The sequence below is a fragment of the Beta vulgaris genome, chromosome 1 (genome assembly GCF_026745355.1).
Source record: "Beta vulgaris subsp. vulgaris cultivar EL10 chromosome 1, EL10.2, whole genome shotgun sequence".
Taxonomy (NCBI): Eukaryota; Viridiplantae; Streptophyta; class Magnoliopsida; order Caryophyllales; family Amaranthaceae; genus Beta; species Beta vulgaris.
Genome location: NC_079202.1, coordinates 63,049,596 through 63,075,941, shown reverse-complemented (window position 1 = coordinate 63,075,941; position 26,346 = coordinate 63,049,596). Strand labels below are relative to the sequence as shown.

Sequence of the window (26,346 nt, the reverse complement as noted above, 5' to 3'; positions counted from 1 at the left end):
TATGTCTGATATTTTGGGTGAAAATATCAAGGTTAATTTACCTTTTTCCACCTTGGGTAAATTTGAGTGCAAACACGTGCAAACACTAAAAGGATCAAAAAGGAAGAAATCAATTTCACAAAATATATGGCAAATAATTGCAGGGCCACATACACATTGTTATTATAAAAGCATGCACTCTTCATTGAATTTTTCAACAATTAATTAGTTCTAAAGAAATTGGGATTGAAAATATATTTAAAAATATTATTCTTTTTGGTCGTACTTTCGGTCTTTTTTAGCATAAGAAAACAATTGATTGATTGTTTCTATAGAATTAGGATTTTTTTTTTTTTTTTTTTTTGACATCAAGGAAATTTGCATTAATGAAAATCGGGAGTACAACCTAATGGTAATACAACCAAACTAAACAGAAAGAAGAAACAACAGACAGTATGAAAAACTAGCAAAACGCGTAAAAACAAAGTAACATAAACATTAACTAGAAAAAGTCCAGGCCGAATAACTTTTGTCTTGTGCGATGGGGAGTGAAGATGGATGTGATTGAAAATCTGTTGAAAGACGCAACTCTGACGATCTTCATAGAGAGATTGCCGTACAACTGCTAGTAGATCCTGTCCACTAGGCACGAAATCCCAAGGTCCTTGATGAGCCTCCTGGGATTCTCCTGATTCGCTGAACAAAGAAGTCACTTTCGAGAGTGACTTCGGACCCTGCTGCGAGGGTCTTCGAAAATCAGTCACATTAGACTGAAACCCGAAAAACGAGGTGGAGGTCTTGACGTGCCCCAAAACAAGTTGGGGGCCTCCCACAAGATGCGTTTTTTAGGTGTGATGACACATGATGTCATCACGAGAAATTGGGGCGAGTTCTTTTGATGAACTACGCCCCACTGACGGATCCTAAGATCCAAAGTGACAATCCCGAAACCAGAAGATCGACAAACAACAGAGCTGAAACATGCCAACAGAAAAATAAAGAAAACAGAAACTGCCAACCGACACCTAGAGCTCCGGCAAACCATACCGTCAAGAACTTGCACCAACGACTTCCGTGGCATACTAAAGACACTGACTCCAACTAACACTAGCGGGGGACGGGGAAGGGATACTCGACCACACCTAAACCTAACCAAGGGGACGGGGAAGGGGAACTTAGACTAAACCTTCGTAAAAGGGTTCGGGGAGGGGAAAACCTAAAGACCTTGACCAAGGAAGCTGGATTTAAGAACCACTGAGCCGAGCCAAAACCGTGGGTGGGCAGAAGCAACAGACCACAAACAGGGGGAACCAGGAAGGGGAAATTCACCGGACAGGGGAGGGGGGAGGAACCGCACAGATTTGAGGAACGCCTAAGGACTGGGACGACCAACGAACGAAAACAGGGGAGATGGGGAAAACACACAGACGGGGGGGAACGACTAAGGACTGGGGCGACCGACTAAACGAAAAGTGGTGGTGCGAAACGGCGACGGGGACGCACCGACGAACGAAAAAGGCCGGCGAAGAAAGCCGACATCGCGAACAACCAGGAAAAGAAGGTGAAATAAAGGGCCGAAAAACCCTGAAAACCCGATTGAAGGAAGGTGTAATACGCGTCGAAAACAAACAAAACCAAAACGAGCAAAAAAATCGAACTCGCCGGAGATCCGCCGGAGCCCAGCGCGGCGCCGGATCTCCGGCGAGTTCTAGGGTTAAAAGATGTTTGTGGTGTAGAGAGAAGGCAGAGGGTTTTGTTTAGAGAGAGAAGTTTTCAGTATTAGTTTTTCACTGTGAATTAGGATTTAGGGATTAACCAAATTACAGTTTTTTGGGTCATGAAATATAGAGGCGTTATAATTGTTGAAGTTCTTGTCGGGCCTTTCTAAGATAGTCCACTCATTATAAGCTGCACTACATATGAACAGAATGTGAACATATACAAGCAGGCTAAGATGCTTAGATACAGTACTAATTAGAGAATCTGTAATATTGGGATGTATTCATATTTCATCTCAACTAAACTAGTCTCAAGAAGGGTGGTATGTTTCGAGTCAAACTGGTCGTGATGTCTATTCATCCTATAAACTCTTGTTTTGATGCGAATAAACGAAAGTTAATGGAGTCCAAAGCTAAAAGATATAGCTTATTCGAAAGATGCCTTTGATTTTATGCTGGAAGTTTGTGATTTTTTTTACATCGGCGAATAATAAAACTAAAATGAACATAAAGCAAGAAAATCACAACTACGAGCTCTTTGGCTCTTACATGGATTCCTACTTGGTTGTAAGGAAAGCGATAGAGATAACTTCCGCGTATCACCAACCTGAGCTTTGGAAGCAGATAAGTAAGACAATTTGTAGTAAAGCTTCTTCCGCCCTCACCATTGCTGGATGTTTGTGAGTAACATAAGTCGGAAAAGAACAATAAATTTTTATATCCATTAATCAAGTTATGGTGCAATTTACAATATCGTAACTTTTTACAACTTTACAAGTAGATCTTAAGGAAATATTGTAGACTGCTAAATGTAAGACTGAAACAAAATTTGTCAAATTTCCCTTACAGAAAGCTTCTCTGAACAGACCCAGAAGAAAATCTGGAGGTTAAACCCTGACCCAAGTTTTCCTTATCAAGTTTCACATTCTGCCGTCGAGCTGAGAGATCTTTCTCCCGGTCCCAAGGTTTCCAGGGGTGTTTTCCGGCCCAATCATCCTCCTCGTGCACCTGCTTCGATTTCTTTCTAGAACGCCTTTTCTGAGCTTCTTCTTGGTGCTTCTGTACCAAGGGCTTCGACCTCTTGGCCTTATTATATTGATCAACCAAATCAGCATCAACAGCTGATGCTTTCTTGTTTTCTTCATTGGAGGCGAGTGCCGATGCCTCGTTATAGGCTTTCATGTAACTGTCACGGAAACAATGAAGGCATCAGGTCTAAAAGGTCTAAAAGTGATACTTCATCTTTGCCTTCAGAGCCCGATCTAAAGGGCTGTCCGTCCAAGCACTGGTATCGCCACGCCCTCGTTTAGTAGTTCTGCTGAAATTTGTAGAGTGCGTAGGCATACCACCAAACTGAAAAAATACCAAATGCAAGTCAATATCAGAGCAAGATGCAAAACTCTATACTGCAGTTAACGAAAACAGAAGCCAATAGTTTTGATGACCTCTCCCAAGAGTCCAAAACAAATCAAGTTTTCCCATAAATTCCTAAGAGTGTTTATACTTGAAAGTATTTAAGAGGTACAACTAAATGAATATATAATTGTGTCAATTATAATAAATGGTGTTGAAGATGAGATTTTTTATATAATTGTGTCAATTATAATAAATGATGGCGTTGAAGATGAGATTTTTTAGTTAATTAGCATCTTGATTTACACCCTTTTTACCTTTTGATAAGAAGCACAAAAAATGATATAAAGTCCTATGCAAAAAAATTCTACTCCCTTAATAGTGGCTTTTTTAGTCTGATTCTCTTTTACAAGTATCGTATTTTCTTTATAGGGAATCATAGGATGAAAAGAGCTTAAAACATCGAGTCATACCTTCCTTTCAGGAGGTAGAGTCGTCATCCATTCATCTCGTTTTGGTGGAGCTTTCATATCCAACTCTGCCAGCAGCACATCATCCCCTTCCATAGCCAAGCCTGTCAAGAGCAAGATGATAAGCAGCTGTTTCGTTCTTTGTCTATCCAGAATTGCTAATTCATGATTCACGCCTATCTCACCAATTCTAATCAAAAAAGAAAAAGAAAAAAGGAGGAAGGCTCTGTATGCAAGATGTGCCTTGCTTCAATCATTTTATGTTAAGGCCAACTTGAGCATCAATCACTCAATTAGACTTTATTTTGTCTGACCTTAGTATCCTAATTCATTCTTATAATTATTCCTCACCTTGTGATCGCCTCCAAAGTGCAGCTTCTCGCATAGATTTTAGGAACGCCTTCAATTCTTCTTCCGCTTCCTTTTTCTTAAGAGTATCATCAAATGCTTTTCTCTGCAAAATAAAAAGAGAAGGTAGATTAAAAAAAAAGGAACTAAAACCTCCTCAACATTCAAAAAAGTACATCTAAACTCCAAAGCCATGATTGAATCGGCACAGGCAAATGGCAAAATCTAGAATATCTCTAGACTTTAGACTCTAAAGCTTAATTCACAACATCAGGGTTCCCTCTGTCAAACTGCCGAGGAGCTTCTTGAAACCTGTATGTAGTCAGTGTACAAGACTCCAACATTGCAAGTGATTAATTACCAGTAAAACACATGCAAGTAAAGACAAACAAAGTGACAAAACTACATTCATTCCCCATCTCCTCTGTCTAAAAAAACACAGAAAAGGATGCCTAAGGCAAGGCGCATTTTAGTGAATATTCCGACTCTTGATGTCTTTCAAATACATCTAGAAAACTAAAAAAGTAATTATCAAAACAGAAAAACTTTCATGATAAGTTAAAAAATGTTTGAACTCTTTAGAGTTTCCACCCTTTTGATAATTGAAGACTCCCTTCAGATACGCTTATCATTATGAGCCTCTTAGAGTCAGCCACTCGATCTTTTGCAGGCACCACCGTCTACTTACTAATCTCAACTTAATACCTATTAGGACACACTTCCTTTCCTTCATTCTCATAGTTGCACCATATTAAATTTTGACAATAATAGTTCACTTTGACCCTCTTGTTTTATAATACGCAATGACAAAACAAAATCATGTGCGAACTTATTAGATTCTTCTCAATATGTATTTTTAAAATATCGACGTCCCGTATTCTGACTTGTGCATAAGTGAAGATATTAAAGCTGAAAAATGTGCTTTGGCAAACGTGAAATATCCTTCGGATACAGCAGTAAAAACCGGAGGAAGTATTAGTAAAGGTCTGCAAATCTGAACCATCCATGGCCTACTTTGTGCGTATCACCCAGGTATGACTTCAGATAATGGCTATAATTTGATAAGGAACGAGTATGTAAGCAAAAAAGGTGGGGCTAAGATCAAAGAACTCTAAACAGCCCCATAATACAATATTACATTAGGGACTCACCTTATCTGGATCTTGCAGATCTTTGAAAGCCTTGCTTAGTTTAATAAATGCTTGGTGCGCTTGTGGATGAGAACATTTGTCAGGGTGCACCAAGAGTGACAGTTTCCAGTACCTAAATGACGTAGACAATGGGAAATATAGATTATATAATATACGTAGGCAGTAGACAACAGCATCACAGGTTCTCAACAACTGAAATCATCCTCAAACATGATCCACATATCAGAACCAATCAGTACATTCACAACAGAAAGATCAAAACCAAACAATATATATGAACTACAATGCTAAGCTATGGAGCTACCTACTGAAGTCTCCAGGCTACCAGTTACTTGAACTTCTATATACAACTCAACAAATGTGATCTCTAACAGTTGCATGCTAGTACAGAGAAAGTAGCAGCTCATTTGATACTGTGATGATTACTATAATCTAGTTTTATAAGGGTACTATTATTTCTATCATACTATAAATTTTGTAAGTTCCTAGCTCTTTCTTTATACTAGAGTATATGTGTTACTATTTGCACTTTACAGAAATTAAAAACAATCGTTAGGATTAAATAATATATCTAATCAGCTATACTCACAAGTAAACGCTATAAATCACATACCTCTTCTTCATATTTTCACCAGGCATTTTGTGGTTTACTCCAACTATATCATAAGGATTATCAGACTCCACTCCCATTATTCTTGTAACCTGATGCAACAAATTGCAAAATCGTATTATTAGGAAGAACGAACATCTCTTATTCTACACACAGTTTTCTGTGTGCTTACAAGCACGCATAACTATAACTTATCGCACAAATAGAATGTAATAAGACTTATGAAATTCTACAATAGCATAAATGACATGATGAGGAAATTTATATTCAACTAAGAGAAAGAAAACAAAGGATGATGTACAATTGTACAAACCTCTTCAAAACGCTCCGCTTCGTTAGCTGATTCAGCCTCAGTGACAAGAGCAGGAGGAGGTGGCCCGATAAATATTCCACCATCATCATCGAATTCGGCATCCCTAAGCTCAGCTGCAGCTTGAGTCAGTTTAGCTGCAGCAGCAAGTAACTCAGCAGAAGGCATCTCAGGGCCAATCACCCTCCTTCGGCCGCCACTCACTGACGGAACATCGTCAGTAATTTTTTGGAGTGGCGGTCGCCCTGACCCCGCGGAGAACAGGTCATTCATTCCAAATTCCAAAAATTGATTTGATGAAACAAACAAGAACAGAGTGAACAATCTCGTGAAAATATGCGCCTGTAAAAATTGTAACATCAAAACAAAAATGAATTAACAAGTTATCCCAACAACTACGAATCATAAATGTAGGTTACTCCTAAAAACATGAGATAAGTTACAAATTCAAAAATTGATTTGATGAAACAAACAAGAACAGAGTGAACAATCGCGTGAAAATATGCGCCTCTACAAATTGTAACATCAAACAAAATTATACCAAAAACTCGAATGATAAATGTACGTTATTCCTCCAAACATGAAATTACATGCGCTACATTCCAAATTTCAAAAATTGAATGAATGAAATAAATAAGAACACATGAACAATCGCGTGAATGATAAAACTGAAATTCGAAAGCCCCAAATTCAGATTCTAGGGTTTTAGGGTTCGAAATTCTCAATTCTCTCTCAATTCACTGAGCTTCGAAAGTGCGAAGTCACCTGAACTTGTTCTCGCCGGTCACCAGTTGCTTCGCCGGTCGTCTTCTCAACCTCTTTCGAAGCAAGTTCGACTTCTCTGAGTTCGAACTTCGGAGCAAGCCTCGACTTCTTTTCGCCGGTTATCTCTACCCTCGCCGGATTTATTCTCTCACCTGAACTAGCCTAGTGAATAGTATTTATTTTCTGTTTTAACAGCTCTCCTCGCTTGTGTAACAAACAACTGGAAATATCTCGCTTGTATATTGTACTAGTTCAGGTGAGAGAATAAATCGATGCGTGTGAAAATTCGTAGAAAATTATTTTTTTTTGAGAAATGTAAAAAATTAAATTAATTATTAATTATATTTAATAAATTTTTTTTTGAAAGAAAAGGGATTTCATTAGTATTTCGCCAAACGGCACTTACAAGTCATTTCTGAAAAACATAAAATTCTAATAGAAATACATATCACCCTAGAAATGTAAACATCGCAGATTTGATTTAATTTTGCCTTAATAAAAATCTTCATCTGAAGCAATGCAATCTGTGAGTTCGCTCTGGTTCGGCATACGATCTGCAGATGCGGAAATTTTGGGGTGAACGTACTCCAATAGTCTTCCATAATTTTACAGAAGTTGTGAAACCGTAATTCTTCATGTTGAATCTCGAACTTCAACCAATGAAAATAATTTCTCATACCTAAAAACAAAAGAACCATACTCACAACTCCCATAGGGGAGAAGGAGATTTCCAAAACATAAACTAAAAACCCCATAAAAGGGTATGAGAAAATCTCATAAAGAGATACTAATTTATTGAACAAAACAAGAAAATGAACTAAAAACTGAAAATAAAAGGGAAAAAGGGGCTTACCATGGATGAAAACATCCATGGCAGCCCCTAATTGATGAAGAAGGGGTAAGAGAGGCTAGGGTTTTAGAGAGAGAAAAGGAGAGGGGAGGCTATGAATATAGACATGTCAACTTTTCGGTATTATAATTATATTTAATAAATTAGGGATATTTTAATTGTTGACATTTTTTTTGTAATGTTTTTTTTATTTAAAAATTAATTAGGTGGTTCCTTTTCTTATTTTTTACATTTTCTATTTTTTAATTAAAATAACTAATTGCTCTTTTTTTTTTTGTGTCCTACTCCCTCTTGAGTCTTGACATATGGAATAGAGATGTATTAAGAATAAAATGAGATTTCTAATATTTTGGTGTCCTACCCCTCTCCCCATATAGAATGAAAATAAGGAAAAGGGAGTATGTTGTTTACACTTTACCAGTGTCATCCACCTTCTTTCTTTTCTTATCATCTTATGTTTTTTACTTTGGGGATACATTTGTCAATTTGTCATCTTTTTCTAGTCTTTTTTTTTTTAAAGAAAACTCTACTCTAGTTTATTTAAGAGTATAATGTGTTCAGTTATAAGTATGAAATATTATTTATTAATAATCTAATTTTTATTATGATTGAAATATTGTAAATTAATAAGTTTATAATTTTCATTTAATTTATGAAAATTCAAATTTCAGTAATATTATTCATTAAATGTATTATGTTATTTATTTATTTATTGTCGAATTCGAACCTTACCCGTTTTTAGAATTTTTTGTGTTAAACTCTTTGAATAAATGTCAAATCAAAAGCCATCACAAAATGGTAGTCTTATTATTCGTGATTTAACACAAAAAACTATGATTAAATAACAAATTAAGTTTAGTTAAGTATAATTTGAGATAAACTATCTTGGCTTATAAACTCATAAGCTAAATAATTTTAAAGCTAACTCGAATTAGCTTTTCTGATACAAATCTAACTGATCAAATAGACGTTAATAACAGCTCAGCTCTAGGTTACATGAGTGAAACCTTTATCTCTATTATACTACCTCCGTTTCTTTTTAATTGTTACACTTACACTTTTCACGTATGCCGATGCACTACTTTGAGCCTTTATATCTCTAATTTTGTATTTGTAAAAAATATAAAAACTACATATTAATAAAATACATACTAATACGAATCTAACAAGATCCCACATGACTATGTTTTTATTCACGTATAAATCACAAACGAGGGTCAAAGTGCAATTTGTGAATAGTGTAAAATGTCAAAGTGTAACAATTAAAAAGAAACGGAGGTAGTATAAGCCAAGGGAGGAGGTGTGGTGTCCTCTTTTGAAGTGACTAAAATACCCTTAATGATCTAATTAATGGAATGAAAAAAATTACAAAAGCAAATCATTTAAAAATTCTCATTCCAACTTGCCATTTAAAACAAGTTTAAAATGGTATATGCATCAAATACTTCAATCAAAAATTAAATGGACAAAATATTTATACCTATAAAAAAAGATGGCATACATAACATGCACATGAAAAGTCTGAACATTCACTACCTTTGATACTATTTAATTTAGTTAAACCAACTCATTATTTTTGTTCTTTTTGTTCAATGTTCATTCACAAAAAATTAATGTTAACAATCACTCACAACCTTTTTATTTTTTTACATTAGCGAATTAATATATCTAAATTCATCTAACTGTTGAATTTTTCACATTTAAGTTTAATCATAAATAAAGTACGAATGGAGTATCTAATAGAATAACAAATTTTGAAATTAACGCACGCATCGCGTGCATATGAAGGCTAGTTATACTATAAGCTAAGAGGGGAGCCATGATGTCCCCAATGAAATGTCTTTTATATCCTTATCTAAATATATTTATAATTGGATATTCAGATTTTATACTATTATATCATTTTCTAATTTAAAGATTGGTCAAATTTTTCAATAATAAATTAAATAAGTATTAACAAAGTAACTTAACATAATGAGAAAAATGGTTACTCAATAAAAAAAAATACAAATTTAATTTAACTATAAAACTTTATATCTAAATGTTTATCTCAATTTCTAAAAATGTTATATATGATAGTAGTTTGTATAAATAATTATAAACCATACTTCTATAATTATATTTAGTTGAAATTTATTAAGAATAGAACCAAATAATCGACACACGCATCGCGTTCACAGAAGACTAGTTGATACCACTACAACTGTAGAACCACTAAAGAGAAATTTATTTACAGTCTCCCACGCGTCTATTTCAGGCAAGCAAACAAAATATGACCTTCTCTAGTTTCTCCTCCAATAAACATTTAAAACATTGTTCCATTTTCCAGAATTCAAAATTCCCAAAAACTCTGGGATTTTCTCTTTCTCTCTCAAACTCTCATAATCAAAAGATCTGGATACCAAAAATCCAGCGATACAGAGAGAGAAAGAGAAATCGAGCTTATCGAATTAGGGCATTATATAGTATTGTGTTCGATTTAATCCCCAAAAATTAGGGCTTGGTCCTTAATTTTCGATTGAATCGATTAATGCATTCAATTATTAAAGCTTAGGTTTAAATTGCGGAATCGAGTTTTCTTCAATTCGATTCTGGAATGATTGAATGAAGGTAATTTGGAGTTAATTGAAGAACAAAACAATGGTGGCGCCGAGGATTTTGATTGGAGGTGGAGGAGATGAAGCGAGATTTCGAGATGAAGAAAGCGCGAAAGTTGAGGATTCTCCGTCGAGTAAGAAACCTAGATTAGAAGGAAAGTTTCCATTGACGAGATGGGAGCTTGCTGTTGCTATGGCGGTGTTCTTCGTTTTCGCCATTGGTTTGTTCTTCATTTTCTTGAAAATGCCTGCTGCTGAGTATGGCAAGATTAAATTGCCTCGCACTATCTCCGATCTTCGATTGCTCAAGTATTTTCTCTCTCTTTTAATGTTATGTTTTTCTATAATTGATGTTACTTTGATTTAATTGGAAATGGCTTTTCTAGTTTTTTGCTATATATGGATGTGTTGCTTTGTGGAAATACAAACTTGTACTATGAGCAATTTGTTTATTTGTTAATGGAATGATTTTTGCAAGTTTTGAGATTTTGGTTGACACGTTTCGCGAGAGAGAGGACTATGATTGAAATTAGTACTATCTTGATCATTAAGTTATGCACATTATATATAGTTTATAGTTGTTGGTTGGCTGGTTGCTGGCTATATGAAATCTTACGAGTCGTAGTTTAATACGACAAGTAATAGTTCATTGATATTGGAAGTGACTTATTGTATGGAATAGGAAAGAGTTAGTGAATAGGACAAGTAATGTGGATCGGAGGGAGTGGTGGAGTACAAAGTTTGATATGTTGATTTTATCTATGAGCAACTCGAACCGGCATTAGTTGCATAGTAACCTACAAGAGTTGGGTGCTTCTAAATGTATTTGTGTTTTGTATGGGTAGTAGAAAGTATTTATGCTTTGTGGTTTCCTCCGGGTGGAAGTTAACAAAAATTCCACCAACTACTTAAAGAAACTTAATATTGCTTCATTTAATGGTCCTTCTACTATTTAGTATAGTGAATTAATAGGTCATTTGATTGGTATCAGTATCCTAACCTACTATAGGTGGGATCTGTTGTCAGTTGGTGTAATGGTATTGGTATGGTTATGTTGGTGGTCAAGAATATTCCTAGATATGTAATTTCCATGTATGGTGATCTAACCGGTACATTCTAAGTTAGGCTGTACTAACTTCATTTTATTTAGGCTATACTAACTTCATTTTATTTTTGTTGCTCTGAAATTATTTTTACTGATTTAAATTGATTATCAAAAATTATTTACTGATTAAAACTTTTCTTGTTGAATATGTTTTTTAAAGGTAGAGTGAACTGTGCCATATAATCCTATGTAATCAGGGACGGTGTAGTATCAAAATAGTAGTCATTTGAACCATAACAACCCCCTCCCCTCCCCCCCCCCCCCCCCCCCCCCCCCCCCGGGAATTGTGCAGAGATCAGTTTGATTCGACTTAGGTTGATTTTCTCTGATCTGAAGTTCAAGGAACATACCCTTTGTACCTCTTTTACTTTTCCAAGATCTATCGTGCTTTGAACTTTAAGTTGTTTCAGCTTTTCTGCGTTGCTTCTTTTGCATTGGAAGAAAGAATTTGCACCAAACCAAATTACGGTTTATGAGATACAGTACATTTACTGTTTTGTTGCGTAAATATAATACGTGATATCTTTTCTGTATCTGATGTTTTTTTAACATATCTCTTTGATTTGTTTCAGAGACAATCTTGCATTGTACGCAAATGACTATCCCGCGCAGTTCATTCTTGGCTACTGCTCAGTATATATCTTCATGCAGACCTTCATGATTCCGGGGACAATTTTTATGTCCTTGCTGGCTGGGGCTCTTTTTGGTGTTACTAGAGGCCTTGTCTTGGTTGTGTTTAATGCGACTTCTGGAGCATCGTGCTGCTATTTTCTGTCTAAATTGATTGGCAGGCCCATAGTTAACTGGTTGTGGCCTGAGAAGTTGAGATTTTTCCAAGGCGAGGTACTTTATTCTAAATTGTTAAAGTTCAACCACCGCCTAGTGACTCAAATTTGTGCTTGCTCTGATGGTCTTGTCTTCCCTAGTTATGACACTTGTCTGATTTTCATGCAGATTGCAAAGCGTAGAGAGAAGCTAATGAATTACATGCTTTTCTTGAGGGTTACCCCAACTCTGCCAAATCTTTTTATCAACTTGGCGTCTCCTATAGTGGATATACCATTTCATGTCTTCTTTCTTGCTACAGTTGTTGGTCTTATTCCGTCCTCGTTTATCACTGTGAGGGTAAGTTGTTCCTGTTCACTTTAGAAGTTATCTTGTGCTGATATATTATACCTATGTCCTCTCTGACTAATGACATGGACAATGGTGGTTCCCAGATGAACCATGCATATATTATGTTGGATCATGGATGCATTATGTCAATTTGTTTATTGGGTTTTAGATTGTTGGATGACAAGATGAGTACTGCCATATGTCCCTGTTTTAATATTCGAACATGGGGTATAGGTTTTGGTTTTTGAGACCTTTTAATTATTTATTGGCATTTTTAGGAAATATCATTATCATTAGATTTTCCTTTTGGGATCTTATTTATTCTTTGCTTCCAGTTCTGAGGCAAGCAAACTTTTACTCTTGTTTGGCCATATAATAATATAACTACTGAAAAGTAAAATTTACCGAGGATATTTTTCTGTTTTCTTTTATGTTTAATATTCTAATAGATCCATTCCTTATATGGTTTTTGCCTCTCTATGTGGTTAAGGCTGCATACTTTTGGGCCTTCCTAGACATTGTCAACAGGAAAATTCATATTGTAAGGCTGTTCTTGTGGTTTCTGCATGTAATTTATTTTTTGGATCATTTCATGAACGGGAAAATCCTGGTGCACTGGGGTTTTTGTTCAAGTATAATCAGTTGTGGGTGGGTTTAAGTTTAAGCACACGATCATCTGATATCTCAACTTTTTAGAGATGGAAAGGGGATGACTTTTGAAGGCTTGAAGTAGACATTAGTATTTTTGAACTCCAAAACCAAGCTTGTCTTTCTAACTGTAGTAACAGATTCTGAGGCTAATATGGTCTAGATTAGCTCTATGCCTCTATCAAACAGCATTCCTGATGAATAGTTGAGTGTAAATGGCTTACCTTACTGTTTAGGTATCTCTAATATTTCAATGTTTGCAAGTCATCTTGGAGTTCTCACTCTGATTATTTATATGCATCTAATTTGTGCTAAAATTCAGGCTGGACTTGCCCTCGGAGAGCTGAAGTCAGTGAAAGATCTCTATGATTTTAAAACACTTGCCGTGCTTTTCCTCATTGGTTCTGTCATTATATTTCCCGCTGTTTTGAAGAGGAAGCGAACCTATGAATGAGATAAGACATGTTTCCGTTACCCTTATGGTTCTAACTGAAGATAATGATGACAAAGTTATATTCTTGTTTGGATGATTTTATGGCTGGCAAGACTTTGGATCACTCGAATTGAAGTTGGTCTCTGATATTTGTATGTATACCATAAAGTGGGTGGTAAAATCATATATTCAACAGTTTTTCTCACTACCTTATAGTAAGAGCTACTGCAGGTCTTAATTAGTAGTCTTAATCAGCGGATTACTTATAGAAGAGCACGGTGGGTGGCAAATTTGCGATGCCGATCTTCCCGCTCTCCTATGTACATCAGATAATGGGTGTAACAAATAGCAATTGTATGAATTAATGTTCGTAGTATTCGCATTACTTATAGCAATATTTCTGAAAAATTAGATTGTTTCGATGTACTTTCTCCACCCATGTTCACTTGTGAATATTGTTAGCTGGTATCTGCAGAATCCAATTCTTGCTAAACAGTTGGTAGAATAATCTATTACAAACTCGTAGGTGTGTGACTTGTACTTTTGAAGGTGATGCACAATCAATATAAATCTGTCTCACTCGCATTCTGATAGTGTCGAATGAGCAACAAATTGCACCAAATGTTTGTTATAGTAATATTCAAAGAGATGTACTGTGGTTAATTGCTAATCTAGAGATCAAACAGTTGGAGTGCAAAAAGAATGGTTTTAGGGAATCACCAGAACTTCGTAAGTGTGAGATTAACATTTCTTTCTCCCTAAAATTAACAGTGAGATTACATAGTCAAGTGAACAATTGTACTTCCTCTGTTTCATAATACTCGTTACACTTTCCATCATTGTGAGAAGTTTCTTTTAGGACAATAAACTCTCTCTATCTCTCTCCTCTCACATGAATTCCTTTTCTTTTTACTCCCTACCTCTTTCTTCTTCAAAAATTGTATAGTAAGTCCGTGAATTAAAAAGTAAAACGAGTAACATGAAACGGAGAAAGTTTTTTTTTTTTTTTTTTGAAAAATAGACACAATTTCTTGGATTGGGATTTTACTGCACACACAGGTAATACTTGAGATTAGTTTCCATCAAATTTCCTTTCATTTCGGTACCCTAATACCAGAAAACTTAGATGAAAACAAAGTTGTGGTTTAAAGTACCACATGCAGAAACTGGAAACTAGATATCAAGCAATGAAGGTAGCCCTAAAGCTAAGATTTGTTCATGACCATAAAGCTGTCTCTTTTGAAATGCATAAATTTACATAATTGCTTTGGAATTTGTACTTAGGAGAAATATACAGCAAACTCTGGTCAAAGGAACTTCTTCCCAACATGGATCCTATCAGATTAAATCATACAAACAGCCTAATTTTGGCAAAAAGATAACGCTGCTTTATAAATCAAAAACTCTGCTGGCGAAGACTGTAAAAAAGAAAATAATGTTGCCGATTTGCTCTTTAGCTTGAAACTGTTGCTGGCTCTAGTGCAGAAGCTGCTGCGGCTAGAGTAGCTTCTGCTGCTTCTAGAGTAGAAGCTGGGTAATCTTGATAACCAGTGATCTCCGTTATCTTAATTCGAGTAATGGGCTGCATATAGAAGCAAATTGTTTTCATAAGAAAATTAAGAAAATACCTATAATATTGTTAATGATCTTTTTAGTCCAATGGAATGATCTAAGTACCTGTCTATGACCGATATTTCTTCTATAGTTCTTCTTCTTCTTATATTTGAAGACGATTACTTTGTCATCCAGCAACTGCAAGAAAAACAGCATGTCTAAACATCATAACTCCGTGTTTTAGAGGGTCAGAGAGAAGCAAAAGAGGGGCTTTGGAAAACATTGAAGCAGATAAAGGCGGATATATCACTTACCTGTTCTTCCACAACAGCATGCACCGTGGCATTTGTGACCACGGGGGTTCCTATGTAGGTACTGGTTTTAGTTCCAACTAACAATACCTTGTTCAGAACGATCTGCAATGTAGTAAATATTTGAGCTTTAAGAAACCATTTTAGTAAACAAACATATAGTATGAACAAGAAACAGAAGTAGAGGTTGACAGTTGAAGTGAGCAGCCTAGGGAAATGATCCGAACTGATATTCTAAGACCACAGTGAGTCATATGGCAAGGCAGATTCTCATAGTGACTAATAGTTACAAAGCCAAGCAACAGAATAAGAATTCAACCGAGCTTGGAGTCATGTCGTAGGATTAACTGATTGAGGAACCAACATAACACAAGAACTATATGATATAAGCTATTTCCTCCGCTTCATTTAATTGGACCATATCGACTTTCATGTTTGCCAACGCACTACATTATAGCTCTTACATCCATACCATAAATTTCAAAATCATGTACTAAGAAAAAGCCTAAAGTAATGCCTTTCTCAAGTTTATTTTTCATATTTATTATTATTGGGTGGGGGTGGGGGGGGGGGGGGGGGGTGGGGGGGGAGGGAGTGGGGGGGAGCGGAGTGGGGGGCGGGTGTGAAGCTGAGCTGGATGAAGTATCTATGACATTACAATTTTGAGAGCAAGTCTTCTCAGCTAGGATTATGTGCATAACCGTAGGAAAAAGGACTGAAGTGCCCCTACTTCCTTGTCAAAGGACCAGAACTTCTTTGTATTTATGTATCTAAATGTTAGGAGCTTAGACCAGCTTCAACTTATATCAGCCTTGAAGGAAGAACTAGCCAACCTGGACAGGTAGCTAGCGCGTAGAAAAATTTGCAGAACACTATTTACTAGCCCGGTTACACATTTAGCAAGAAATACTTAAGCAATTGCAGCACAATTTCTCTCACGAATAACGTCATAACACAAGATCAAACGCCAAAAAGAAAGCCCCCCTACGACCTCCCCCCCTCCCGCCAACTTCATCTTATTGACATCAGAGATAGAAGAAGACACACCCAAATCATCTCTCTAGTTCAGAAACACAATAATAGACAGCCTAGTATTCCCATCAAACACAAACCTACAATATTAATGGGACATGTACGCAATGTGCTACCAAGCTTTGTTGAATTGGCCCAATAGTATATCCTTAACATGTACAACTTGCCTTTCCCAAATTGTGATTCATGGGAGTTTAGTGAATAACACCAGTACAACTGCACCACTAAACACAGTATAATGCTTTACTACAAGTTCTTGTTAAGGAACTACTTTTACGGATCTTACAAGTCATCCTCACACACTATACCCGTCAAATTTTCTTCAAACCCAAGAAGCTTACCAAATCTTGCTACGTGTCCCATTAATTTAACACCTAAACAATCACATCTAATGTAAAGCTAGAGCAGATTACAGTCATTAATTCCTTCTATTTTCCTAATCTTAAATTTGAGCCACAAAATTCTACACACTCAGTGACTCAGTCTAGAAAACTACGAGCATACCAGTTCGAACCACCAGCAAATTCAATGTCATAAACTAAACATTTAATTTAATTTGGTAAATAGTAGTAGTAAGCAAGTTGGAAATATAAGTCTTATATAACACACATTACACACTCAAGCCAAAACCTTACCTTATCATTAACATTAGCACCTTTGAGTCTCTGGGTGTAAATCCATCGTCCAGGGATGACAATGTACTGCCTAGAACCAACCTGATAAACAACACAACACCGAAAACTCGAATTAAAAAACATAACCACAAACACAAACCATAAACATCATACAAGTAATCAAAAACAAAAATACCAGTAATCTGTAAAGTCACTCTAATTTCAAAAAAGTCATAAAAATGTCCACAACATACATCAATTACTCAATCTTTTACTCTAGCTCAAACAATGCAGAACAGTAATCTTGTCTAAAGCTTAAAAATCAACCACCAAACACAATCATACCAAAAAAGAAACCACAAAATTAACACAATTACAATAACACTACCCAAATACAATCTAAAACATGTTAATTTCTCACTAAAATCATTCAAAAAAACAATCTTAACCTCATAAATGAAAAAAATTACCCACCATAACAACAGCAAAAATCTCTTCACGAGGAGGAGCTGGGGGTCTTTTGGGAAGAAGTTCGTCAATAATAGCTTCAAATTCTGGTGAACCCTCTTTAGGAATTTCAATATTTTCAGGCCAAACATCATCAATTTGGGGTTTTGTGAAGGGTGCTCTTTTGAATGATGCGGGTATTTCTGATTCATCGAAATCTTCTGGCAATTTTTCAATAAGTCTGCGGATTTTGCGAGTGTTGAAGGCTGAAACTGGGAAAAGAGAGAGTCTTTGAGGAGGAGAGAGAGTGGAGGGTGAAATTGGAAACTTTGAATTTTGTGGGTTTTGAGTTTTAAGTGTTGTTGTTGTTGCAGAAAGTGAAGAACAAGAGAATGCCATTGTTGCAAACGCCATTTTTGTGGGTAAGAGAGAGAGAGAGAAAGAGCTGTTCTTTCTTTCTTAGTTGCTCTCTTGATGATGATGTTGAAGATGAAGGGGTTATCCTATCTATCCTCTTTAGATGAAATGACCAGAGTAGCCTTTTGGGGGGTTTTGTGTTGTTTTTGTTTGTTGTTCACTAAAATGAGATGAAGGCCAAAGTGTTCAGATAGTTCATAATCTTCATAGTATGGTAATCATTTGTGATCTCTAATGAGGAGAATTTTAGGTTTAAAATTGGCCTTGAGGTTGGGGTTAGGTTCGTCGGATGCACGATATGTCCGAGTATGGAAAAAGTATGGGCATAAGGCAGACACGACATTGTACAAGCTGTCTTACTAGTATATTTTGATGGAAAAGCATGACACAACATGAGGCATAAAATTAACCTGAAAAAGGCATCAGCAAAATCATGATTTTCATTCCTAAGCATGGCTCGGTATAGTGGGCTCATGGGCCATGGGTTTCGTCCTGTCAGGGTTTTTCGAGTCTTGTCGAGGCCATATTTAGGTCCAATATCAACTTATAGTTCACAATACTAAAATCAACCCTTGGAGGCCATAGTAGATTAATGAAGAAGTATTTTTGACCTCTTAAGATTTCTATTAAGGTGCATAAGAGGTCTCCCTCCATAAAATATATTGCCAATTTCCCACCATCAGGCATCAACCTTAGGTTTGGTAGTCTTGCAAGTGTACCTGTTGTGTAATGATATAATAACTTGTCAAATTTCAATGTTAATTATTACTTTGATTAAACCAGCAAAACTTACTAACGCATCTAATTACATGAAAGTATACAGTTGGCTCAATTAACTTGCTTATATATCATTCTTTTACAAGTTAAATGCAGTTTTCTCCACTACTCCACTATAATTTATCTAAAGTAATTGGAAGTTCTTCCACATTCAAAATCTCAAAAATTGGATTCCAAAATCCAATCCATGTAAAGCAACATGAAGGTTCTATAGATCAGTAACAACATTGCTAGTCACTCTCCTTCAGAGCTATACAGCAGACAATTTGTTCAGCTAGACGCTGAAGCCGGCTCTGGCTCTTTTGCTCCCAATGCCTCAGCCAAGTTGAAGTTCAAATTTCCCCTCATGGTTCTTCCACCATCTCCTGAGTCGCCTTTCTTCATCATCGCAGCAAACTCTCCAAAGTCAATGCGCCCATCCTGTCAAATTCGAACAGTGACTATTGTTCAGCAAAGGTTACAGACCAGTAATGATCTCTTCTTTATATAAGTTTTGCATATTAAAGTTATGAGCATAACTAGAGGAGAGTAAGTTCTATATTATAATTGCGAAAGAGAAATTATAAAGATGTGGCTCGACTTGTTATAATTGTAGTCGAAATAAGAAACACGTAAGAACTTGTTATCTTGGTCTAATAATCATACAGAAGGTATCTTGGAGTGTCACGTCCTAAATGATACATATATTAATTTGTGCATTTTAGTATCATGGTAACATGATTGCGAACAAAGGGTTTCAGATAGAGGAAAACTAGAAATGCAGCATGAACAGATACAACATATTCTTAAAGCAAACATGGAAAAATAGAAACATTAGGCTAAGCAAGGATGCATGGTTCTAGTCTTTCCAGACCCACAGCAACATGGTCACTCCATCAAAATCTATACTGATCATCGTCAATGCTTACCAATTTCCTCAGGAAAACAAGCTCTTCAAAAGAATCATGTATAGATGATAATTATAGCTTGCCATGCACTAGCATTGTCAACAGATGATTCCACGTTGAATAAACAACTTAAAATATGAATTAATATTGCTTTGATATCATGGCAGCCACAAGAATTAATCAATTCCTTATCAGCTTCCCCCAGCCCAGGCCAAAGGTCTCCCCGCTCTTTTTTTTCACCCAGGCAATTTCCATCTAACCAAATGGCAGCAACTTACAATCTTTGTTTCTTTGGTTTTCCCCAATGCTTAGATTATACCCCCAGGTGTATGATGTTATGTTCTTTTCACTGTACCTTCATGTTTGTTCAATCACACTACTATAATTTTTCATAGTATTTCTTTTATTATGAAATGCAAGTTTTTTTATGAATAAAAATTTAAGTGCATATTCTTTTACTTTGAATTGTATGTGCTTTCGGGAGTATGAACATTATTATGCAGTGTGTAGGATTAATTTGCGGGTTTTCCCTTCCTTTCTTTTAAGGTCTCTTTAGTTATTGTGTATTCATTCAAAGAACATGCACAAGATCATATATATCATCAGTGAATTGGGGACTTCGGGCAGAGCACAATTTTTATCAATATAATTGGTGAAAAGCTATCCTTGACCAAAAAAAAAAAAGAGGTGAAATTAAGCTCTAGCTAGAAGCCAAGTGATCCCTCAATTCTCATGCTAACTTGCTTTGCAATTTGCACTGACAACATGCCAATTATGTATCTCCACTTTTACGCACCAATGATTAGAGCTCGGCTAAAAATAGGCTAGGGACTAGTAAAGAAGTTTCAACAATATTATGGAGGAGAAATATAAAACAATGAAGCCAGATGTAACAGTTGTATGTTGAGAGCTATGCCATATACAGAGCTCAGATTCTAACTTTCCTTCATTAAAACGACATGGAGAAACTGCTACCAGTAGCTTTATCTTAAAATGCTAACTTGAAAAATAAAATGACGAGTTATAATTTGAAAATAGCATTTCTAAACTCATCTCAAGAAGCATCTTCATGAAATAGTCATTTTAAACTTTTTACCACGAGACAATAATAGATTTTAATGGTCAAAGTAGTCAACGGTCGCCAGGACCCCAACTATGATTTTGTAACAGATAGAGTACTGTAACAATTTGACTTTATAGGCTATATTACTAAACCTTGAGTAAAAAGTTACAATACATCAAGACTACCTAATATATCAAACAAATTCTTGCGAATTGTTTTTGTGGCTGTCTACCTATGCATAAATCTTGTATAAGGAATGATAACGATCCTCAAACAAAGAAAAAGGAAAAACATAGGAATGATCATTTGAAGAATTTAGAAAAAAGAAACAAAAGAGGAGAATGGAAGTACTCACATTATCCAGATCAATTTCCTTGATTGTTTCATCAAGATGACCTTCACCTAGACCAAATTCTTTACACGCCTCTTGAAGCTCATCAATTGTTATATAACCACTACCATCTTTGTCAAAATATTTAAAAGCTGCTATCAAGTTCTCTTCCCTCTCCATTTTATTCATGTGTAGTGTAGCAGCAAGGAATTCACCATAATCAATGGTTCCGTTGTTGTCAATATCAGCCTATGAGAAGTAATCATAAAGGTAAGACCTCAGCTGAACACTAAAAAGAGATCGTAAGCCTTCAAATTTTGAATGTCCTTAAAAATAACTTACAGCGTCCATAAGAGATCTGATGTCAGACTCCATCATTTCAGATCCCACTTTCTTAAGACCAACTTTTAATTCTTCAAAAGTTATTGTTCCGCTGTTATCAGTGTCAATCATCTTGAACAACTCTCTTAAACCACCAATTTCTTCTTCTGAAAGGCTCTCAGCTATAACCTGCAAGGGTTTTAAGCATAAATCTGATGTGATATACAGAATAGAGGCAAAATAAAGGAACAATATCTTTGCAATGTTGGTGAAGATCGACGATTTCAGAGTAAAATTTTTTTCTTGACAAAAGTTTTGTTTACAAGCCAAGAGATTTGAACACAAAAGCAGAAATTTGATATTAGAACTGAGAATACATAGCATAACAATACCAGCAAAAACAAGGGGTCAATTTGTTTGAACTGTAACCGTATTTTAGTTTTCTTTTGTTTGGTTCCTTGCCAGAATAGTTAGAGAGAAATGGAAAAATGGAGATGCATGGCAGAGGATGGATTAGGTAGAGCGAATGAGGAAGTTAAGGAACATGGAGGAAAATGTGGCATTTCTTCCATTAAAAAAAAATGTATTCCGACATTGGAAGAACTATTTTTCATCCTTTGGAAAACTATAATCCACTCTCAAAACCCAAACAAAAGATGGGAAACCAAATCAGCCAGAAGATGTTTTCCTCCTCACTAAAGTTCACTCATTTTCAACCTAGAATCGTAAATTTTGAAATACACTACATATGTGACGATCTGATTAACAGCAAGGGTAAGCACCAAACTGATAACACACATAAAGACTCCAAAAGGAAAGTAATATAAACATACACGTAAAGCCATCTTTTTAACTTTGTTCATAGCTGAAAAATGTTTCAAACGTGATAAAACGGCAGAGTCCAATGGTTTATCAGGTGCAATGGTGTCATCCACAATCCATGGGTGACCTGCAGGAGACAGATTCCGAACTCAGCGTACAATTAGGCAAACCGTACTCAATGACGTAGACATTTTTGCATCATATTTTTTTCTTCTAATAAATTATGACTTACAAAGAGCTTCATAAGCTGTTATGCGCGTCTTTGGGTCTCTTTGAAGCATTTTACGGATCAAATCCTTTGCACTATCTGAAATATTTGGCCATGGTTCAGATTCAAAGTCTAGCTTTCCGTGGAGAATCTGTCTGAAAATTCCTGACTCGGTTTCTGCATAGGAGGTAAATGGACAAATTTATTACAAGCTTAACAGAGAGAAAGGATTGACATCTTAGTTTATATAACTCCAACTGCAGAGCTTCTGACAAAAGAATTTACCAGCCCAAAATGGAGGAACACCACTCAGTAAAATGTAGAGAATGACACCAGCACTCCAAACATCTATTTCAGGACCATAGCGCTTGCACAACACTTCAGGTGCAACATAGTAAGGGCTCCCAACTACATCACTGAAATATTGTCCTACAAACAGAGAAAACAAGTACATGTAAATTAATTCATTTACATAAGAATTTTCGGGAAGGTGTAAAACAAGTTTTCATTGGCAATAGTTAATCTTCAAATATTTTGTGTATATAGCTCATTAGACTCTCAGTCTTTCACCAGGTAACTTCCACAGCAATTTACCGCATCATTATTTTGCAATTGCAAATAAAGGGGTATTTTCTTTAAAAAATTCACTAGTATTTCTCGTGCTCCCTAGCTGCTAACTCCAAGTCTGAAAAGAGCTACTCCCTCCATCCCAAAATGCTGGATGCGTTTTTTGTAAGCAAAGTCCGTCAAATTTTACCATACTTCTTCACTAATATAGATAACAAAAAAGTTATCATGTGGGATCTGGTTATAATGTAATCAATGTGGATTTCAAATAAATGACTTCTAGAAAAATTATTGACGCGCAAATAAAGATTAATAATGGATCCGGTATTTTGAGGTATATTCCTCAAAAATGCCTTAGCAAACTAGTGTCCTATACTTCCTCTCCTCTACCCCTAGAAAGAACACATATATTCAGGTATACAATAACTCACACAAGTAACAAAAAACTGAAAGTCTCTCTGGGTAGAAAACACCGCTATACGTGATAAATCCTCAATAAACATAAAGACATTACTGTCTTGATCACCAACAAAGCTCAGGAGCAAGGAATGCAGTTAGATTATGCATAATACATAATAGCTATCAATAAGTCACCTACATCAATAAAAAGGTTACAGCATAGTATATGGGTTCAAGATATGCAAATTCAAAAGCCACATTTCCTGTGCTAACAAGTGAAAATTCCATCAAAATTTAGATTTCTATGTTACTCGGACTCTTCATTCTATCTCAAGTACCCATGTCTAACTCTTAACATTCCGACATGGGTACGGACACTTCAACACTGACGAGTACCTAGGCAACATGCATTTCAACCAAACAAAAGTAAAAGCACCAATGCAAAGACACAATCACAATCTAACTCACATTCACCAAAAACATAAAGCATAAACATATCCACTCACAAAGTAAATCCACAAAAACATCAAGATCAAACATACCAATCACATTAATCTCAAAAACACCCAATATAAAGATCCAACCACAAAAAAAAACATATCAAAACAAATTTTACAAAAACAAAAAACCCAAGAAACTAACCAGGCTTATAAAAGACAGAAAGACCAAAATCAGTAGTCTTAAGCTTAGCATCTTCAGAAGGTGTATCAAATAGAAAATTCTCAGGCTTAAGATCTCTATGCATAACACCAAGAGAATGACAAGCTTGTACAACCCCAACAATTGTTTTAATCAATTGAACAGCTTGTCTTTCACTATAATGTCCTTTTGCTACAATTCTATCAAATAATTCACCACCTGCACATAATTCCATAACCAAATGCACAAAAACTGAATCTTCATAAGTCCCTTTTATTCTAACCACATTTGGGTGTTCTGATAAATGATGCATTATCTGAATTTCTCTCCATACATCTTCATAATCTTCTTTACACAAAAGTTTTCTTTTGGGTATTGATTTACAAGCATAAAGATTTCCACTTGTTTTCTCTGTACATGAATATGTTGTACCAAATTGACCTTGACCCAATTTTTTTCCGATCAAATAATGGTCCCTTAAACGCTGCGTTTGATAGGGTAAAACCGATGCTGTCGGTTTTGTCCCTGAAGAACTTATCAGCTTTTTTACCGGAGCTCCCGGTGACCCTTGCTTATTTTCCGACATCTCTTTCTTTTTCTCTCTCCTCAAGGGAAAAAAATGAAATCTTTTTTCTGGGTTTTTTTTCTTCTTTCACAAGACTAATGATGTGACAATACAAGATCAAATTTTTCTGGGAAAATTCAAAGAAAATTAACAAGTCTTTATCTGGGTTATTATGGGATCTAAGAAAAAAGAAATGGGTCTTCCTTAATTTTCAATTATATTACTAATTTGATGACGATAATTGTGGGGAAAAAAAGATCATTTTTCTCTATCTCTCTCTTTAAAAAGTCTTTCTTTTGGTAATAAAAAAGTTTGATGGATTAAATAAAATTCTGGGAAAGAATCTGTGGTATATCTTTGATGGTAAGATGATGACTGTGCAACATCGTGGGTGATTGGTTGGAGACCACTAAAATTCCATGTCATCTTGAGTTTTGACGGTGAATAATATGAATAATAATACTTAAGTTATAAATTTATACGTCCATTTTTGAGATTGACTATGTTATATTCGGTCTGCTACGCACACGGTATGTGTTTCTGAATTCTGATGGCAAGTTGCAGCCTGCAGGCATTTGTAATTGAATTTGTAGGTGTGAAATCACGAGGAAAATACGGTATATATCCGACATTATATTCTTATACGTTTGTCTGTTCGTTCAAACAAACATACGCCTGAGATTACGAATCTCTTGTCTTAAGTAACGTTGTATAATACTATACTATACTTCATGGAGTACTACTCTCTATCTCGACTAGGGATGACAATGGGTCAGACTTGGACCGGATTATACATAATCCGACTTTGACCCTACAAAAAGTCGGGTATTAAGTAGGGTTGTTCAATGTCGGATATTGGAACCGATTCGAATGTTTGAAAACTTCGAATCGGAGGAAGTGTGATCCGAATCTGACCCGAACTTTTGGATCGGATGTCCGAGATCTCGAGTCGGATCATCGGGTTTTCAGATCATGTCGGCTTGTTTTCGGGTCGAACCGATAACATCTTTGAAAATATTCGACCCGAAATTTTTCCTGATATCCGATAGGGTTGAGCACAATCGGGTACCCAGTAGAATTTCATAGACTCGGACCCAGTGGGTATTAAAAATTTGGAATTGGAATTGGTCAAATCGGGTCCTAAATTTTTGGACCCGGACTCGGTGGGTACCAGGTCCAGAACTGGGTACCCAGTTGTAAGTTTAACAACATACTAAGATGGGCCAATTAAGCTATAAAAAAATTTTAAAAAATTAAATACTAAGTACTAACTTTTTACTTAACAACTATTATCCTATTAAGAATTCTATATGAGTATATGAAATAAACCAATTCTAAGTACCGGTACCCGGACATAGACCCGCTCCAACCGGGTACCCAGAGCTGGAACCGGTCAAACTGGGTACCCATCAGGTATTGGGTCCGAAAAAATTCTATCCAGAATTGGAACCGGATGCAACCGGGTCCAATTTTTTTGGACCCAGACCCGGACCCAATTGGATCGGGACTGGGTCCATACCGGGTCCGAATACGGTGGGTCCATACCGGGTCCGAGTCTGGGTTTGGGTACCCGGAATTTCTGCTCACCCCTAATATCCGATCCTCAATCTTAAATCGGATCAAATATATTTGAAGGGTAGCTCTTGCAAAGGCTAGATTATAATGTAAGGGCCATTAAAGTTAAGCCATTTTGATTGGGAGGTTTTGAAGAACTTTCATGCTTTTGTTCGAGGTGGTCTCGTATAAGAAGAATTTGGATGAACTAATCTATCTAGAGTACACATTTAAAGAAGGTTAGTCGAAACTAAAACTTAATATCTCTCAGGAAAAATGCATCGCTTATTTCTCTACGTCATTTTCACCTTTTCGCTCATCATCAAGCGCCAATTTCTAATGTGACTAAAAGTCATTATCAACGTTGTCAGTATAATTTTAATAG

General features: G+C 36.0%; 4 protein-coding genes across 5 annotated transcripts; 1 reads left to right on the top strand and 3 right to left on the bottom strand.

The window, feature by feature from the left end:
* Positions 1-2,395: 2,395 nt before the first annotated feature.
* On the bottom strand, positions 2,396-6,908 carry LOC104890009 (hypothetical protein). 2 transcript variants are annotated; one of them, XM_048641444.2, is made up of 8 exons: positions 6,705-6,908; positions 5,943-6,281; positions 5,633-5,721; positions 5,020-5,131; positions 3,872-3,974; positions 3,524-3,624; positions 2,935-3,050; positions 2,396-2,883 (listed from the first exon to the last, which is right to left on the bottom strand). In XM_048641444.2, the coding sequence occupies exons 2-8, from the start codon at positions 6,210-6,212 to the stop codon at positions 2,541-2,543; spliced, it is 1,134 nt and encodes a 377-aa protein (XP_048497401.1). In that variant the 5' UTR covers positions 6,213-6,281; positions 6,705-6,908; the 3' UTR covers positions 2,396-2,540. The 2 variants fall into 2 exon arrangements, with proteins under 2 accessions (XP_048497401.1, XP_048497373.1); XM_048641416.2 differs by lacking the exon at positions 6,705-6,908 and having other exon boundaries at positions 5,943-6,596.
* Positions 6,909-9,823: 2,915 nt separating this feature from the next.
* Positions 9,824-13,993, top strand: LOC104893730 (hypothetical protein). The gene is made up of 4 exons (XM_010679880.4): positions 9,824-10,460; positions 11,829-12,099; positions 12,211-12,381; positions 13,343-13,993. Exons 1-4 carry the CDS (start codon positions 10,195-10,197, stop codon positions 13,472-13,474), a joined length of 840 nt encoding a protein of 279 aa, XP_010678182.1. The 5' UTR covers positions 9,824-10,194; the 3' UTR covers positions 13,475-13,993.
* A 640-nt stretch (positions 13,994-14,633) lies between these two features.
* Positions 14,634-17,930, bottom strand: LOC104893793 (50S ribosomal protein L21, chloroplastic). The gene is made up of 5 exons (XM_010679947.4): positions 17,439-17,930; positions 16,986-17,066; positions 15,322-15,423; positions 15,131-15,205; positions 14,634-15,035 (listed from the first exon to the last, which is right to left on the bottom strand). The coding sequence occupies exons 1-5, from the start codon at positions 17,823-17,825 to the stop codon at positions 14,907-14,909; spliced, it is 774 nt and encodes a 257-aa protein (XP_010678249.2). The 5' UTR covers positions 17,826-17,930; the 3' UTR covers positions 14,634-14,906.
* A 703-nt stretch (positions 17,931-18,633) lies between these two features.
* On the bottom strand, positions 18,634-24,751 carry LOC104893863 (calcium-dependent protein kinase 11). Its single transcript, XM_010680007.4, has 7 exons — positions 23,846-24,751; positions 22,523-22,666; positions 22,262-22,414; positions 22,041-22,156; positions 21,229-21,396; positions 20,911-21,135; positions 18,634-19,025 (listed from the first exon to the last, which is right to left on the bottom strand). Exons 1-7 carry the CDS (start codon positions 24,426-24,428, stop codon positions 18,876-18,878), a joined length of 1,539 nt encoding a protein of 512 aa, XP_010678309.1. The 5' UTR covers positions 24,429-24,751; the 3' UTR covers positions 18,634-18,875.
* Between the last annotated feature and the right edge of the window lie 1,595 nt (positions 24,752-26,346).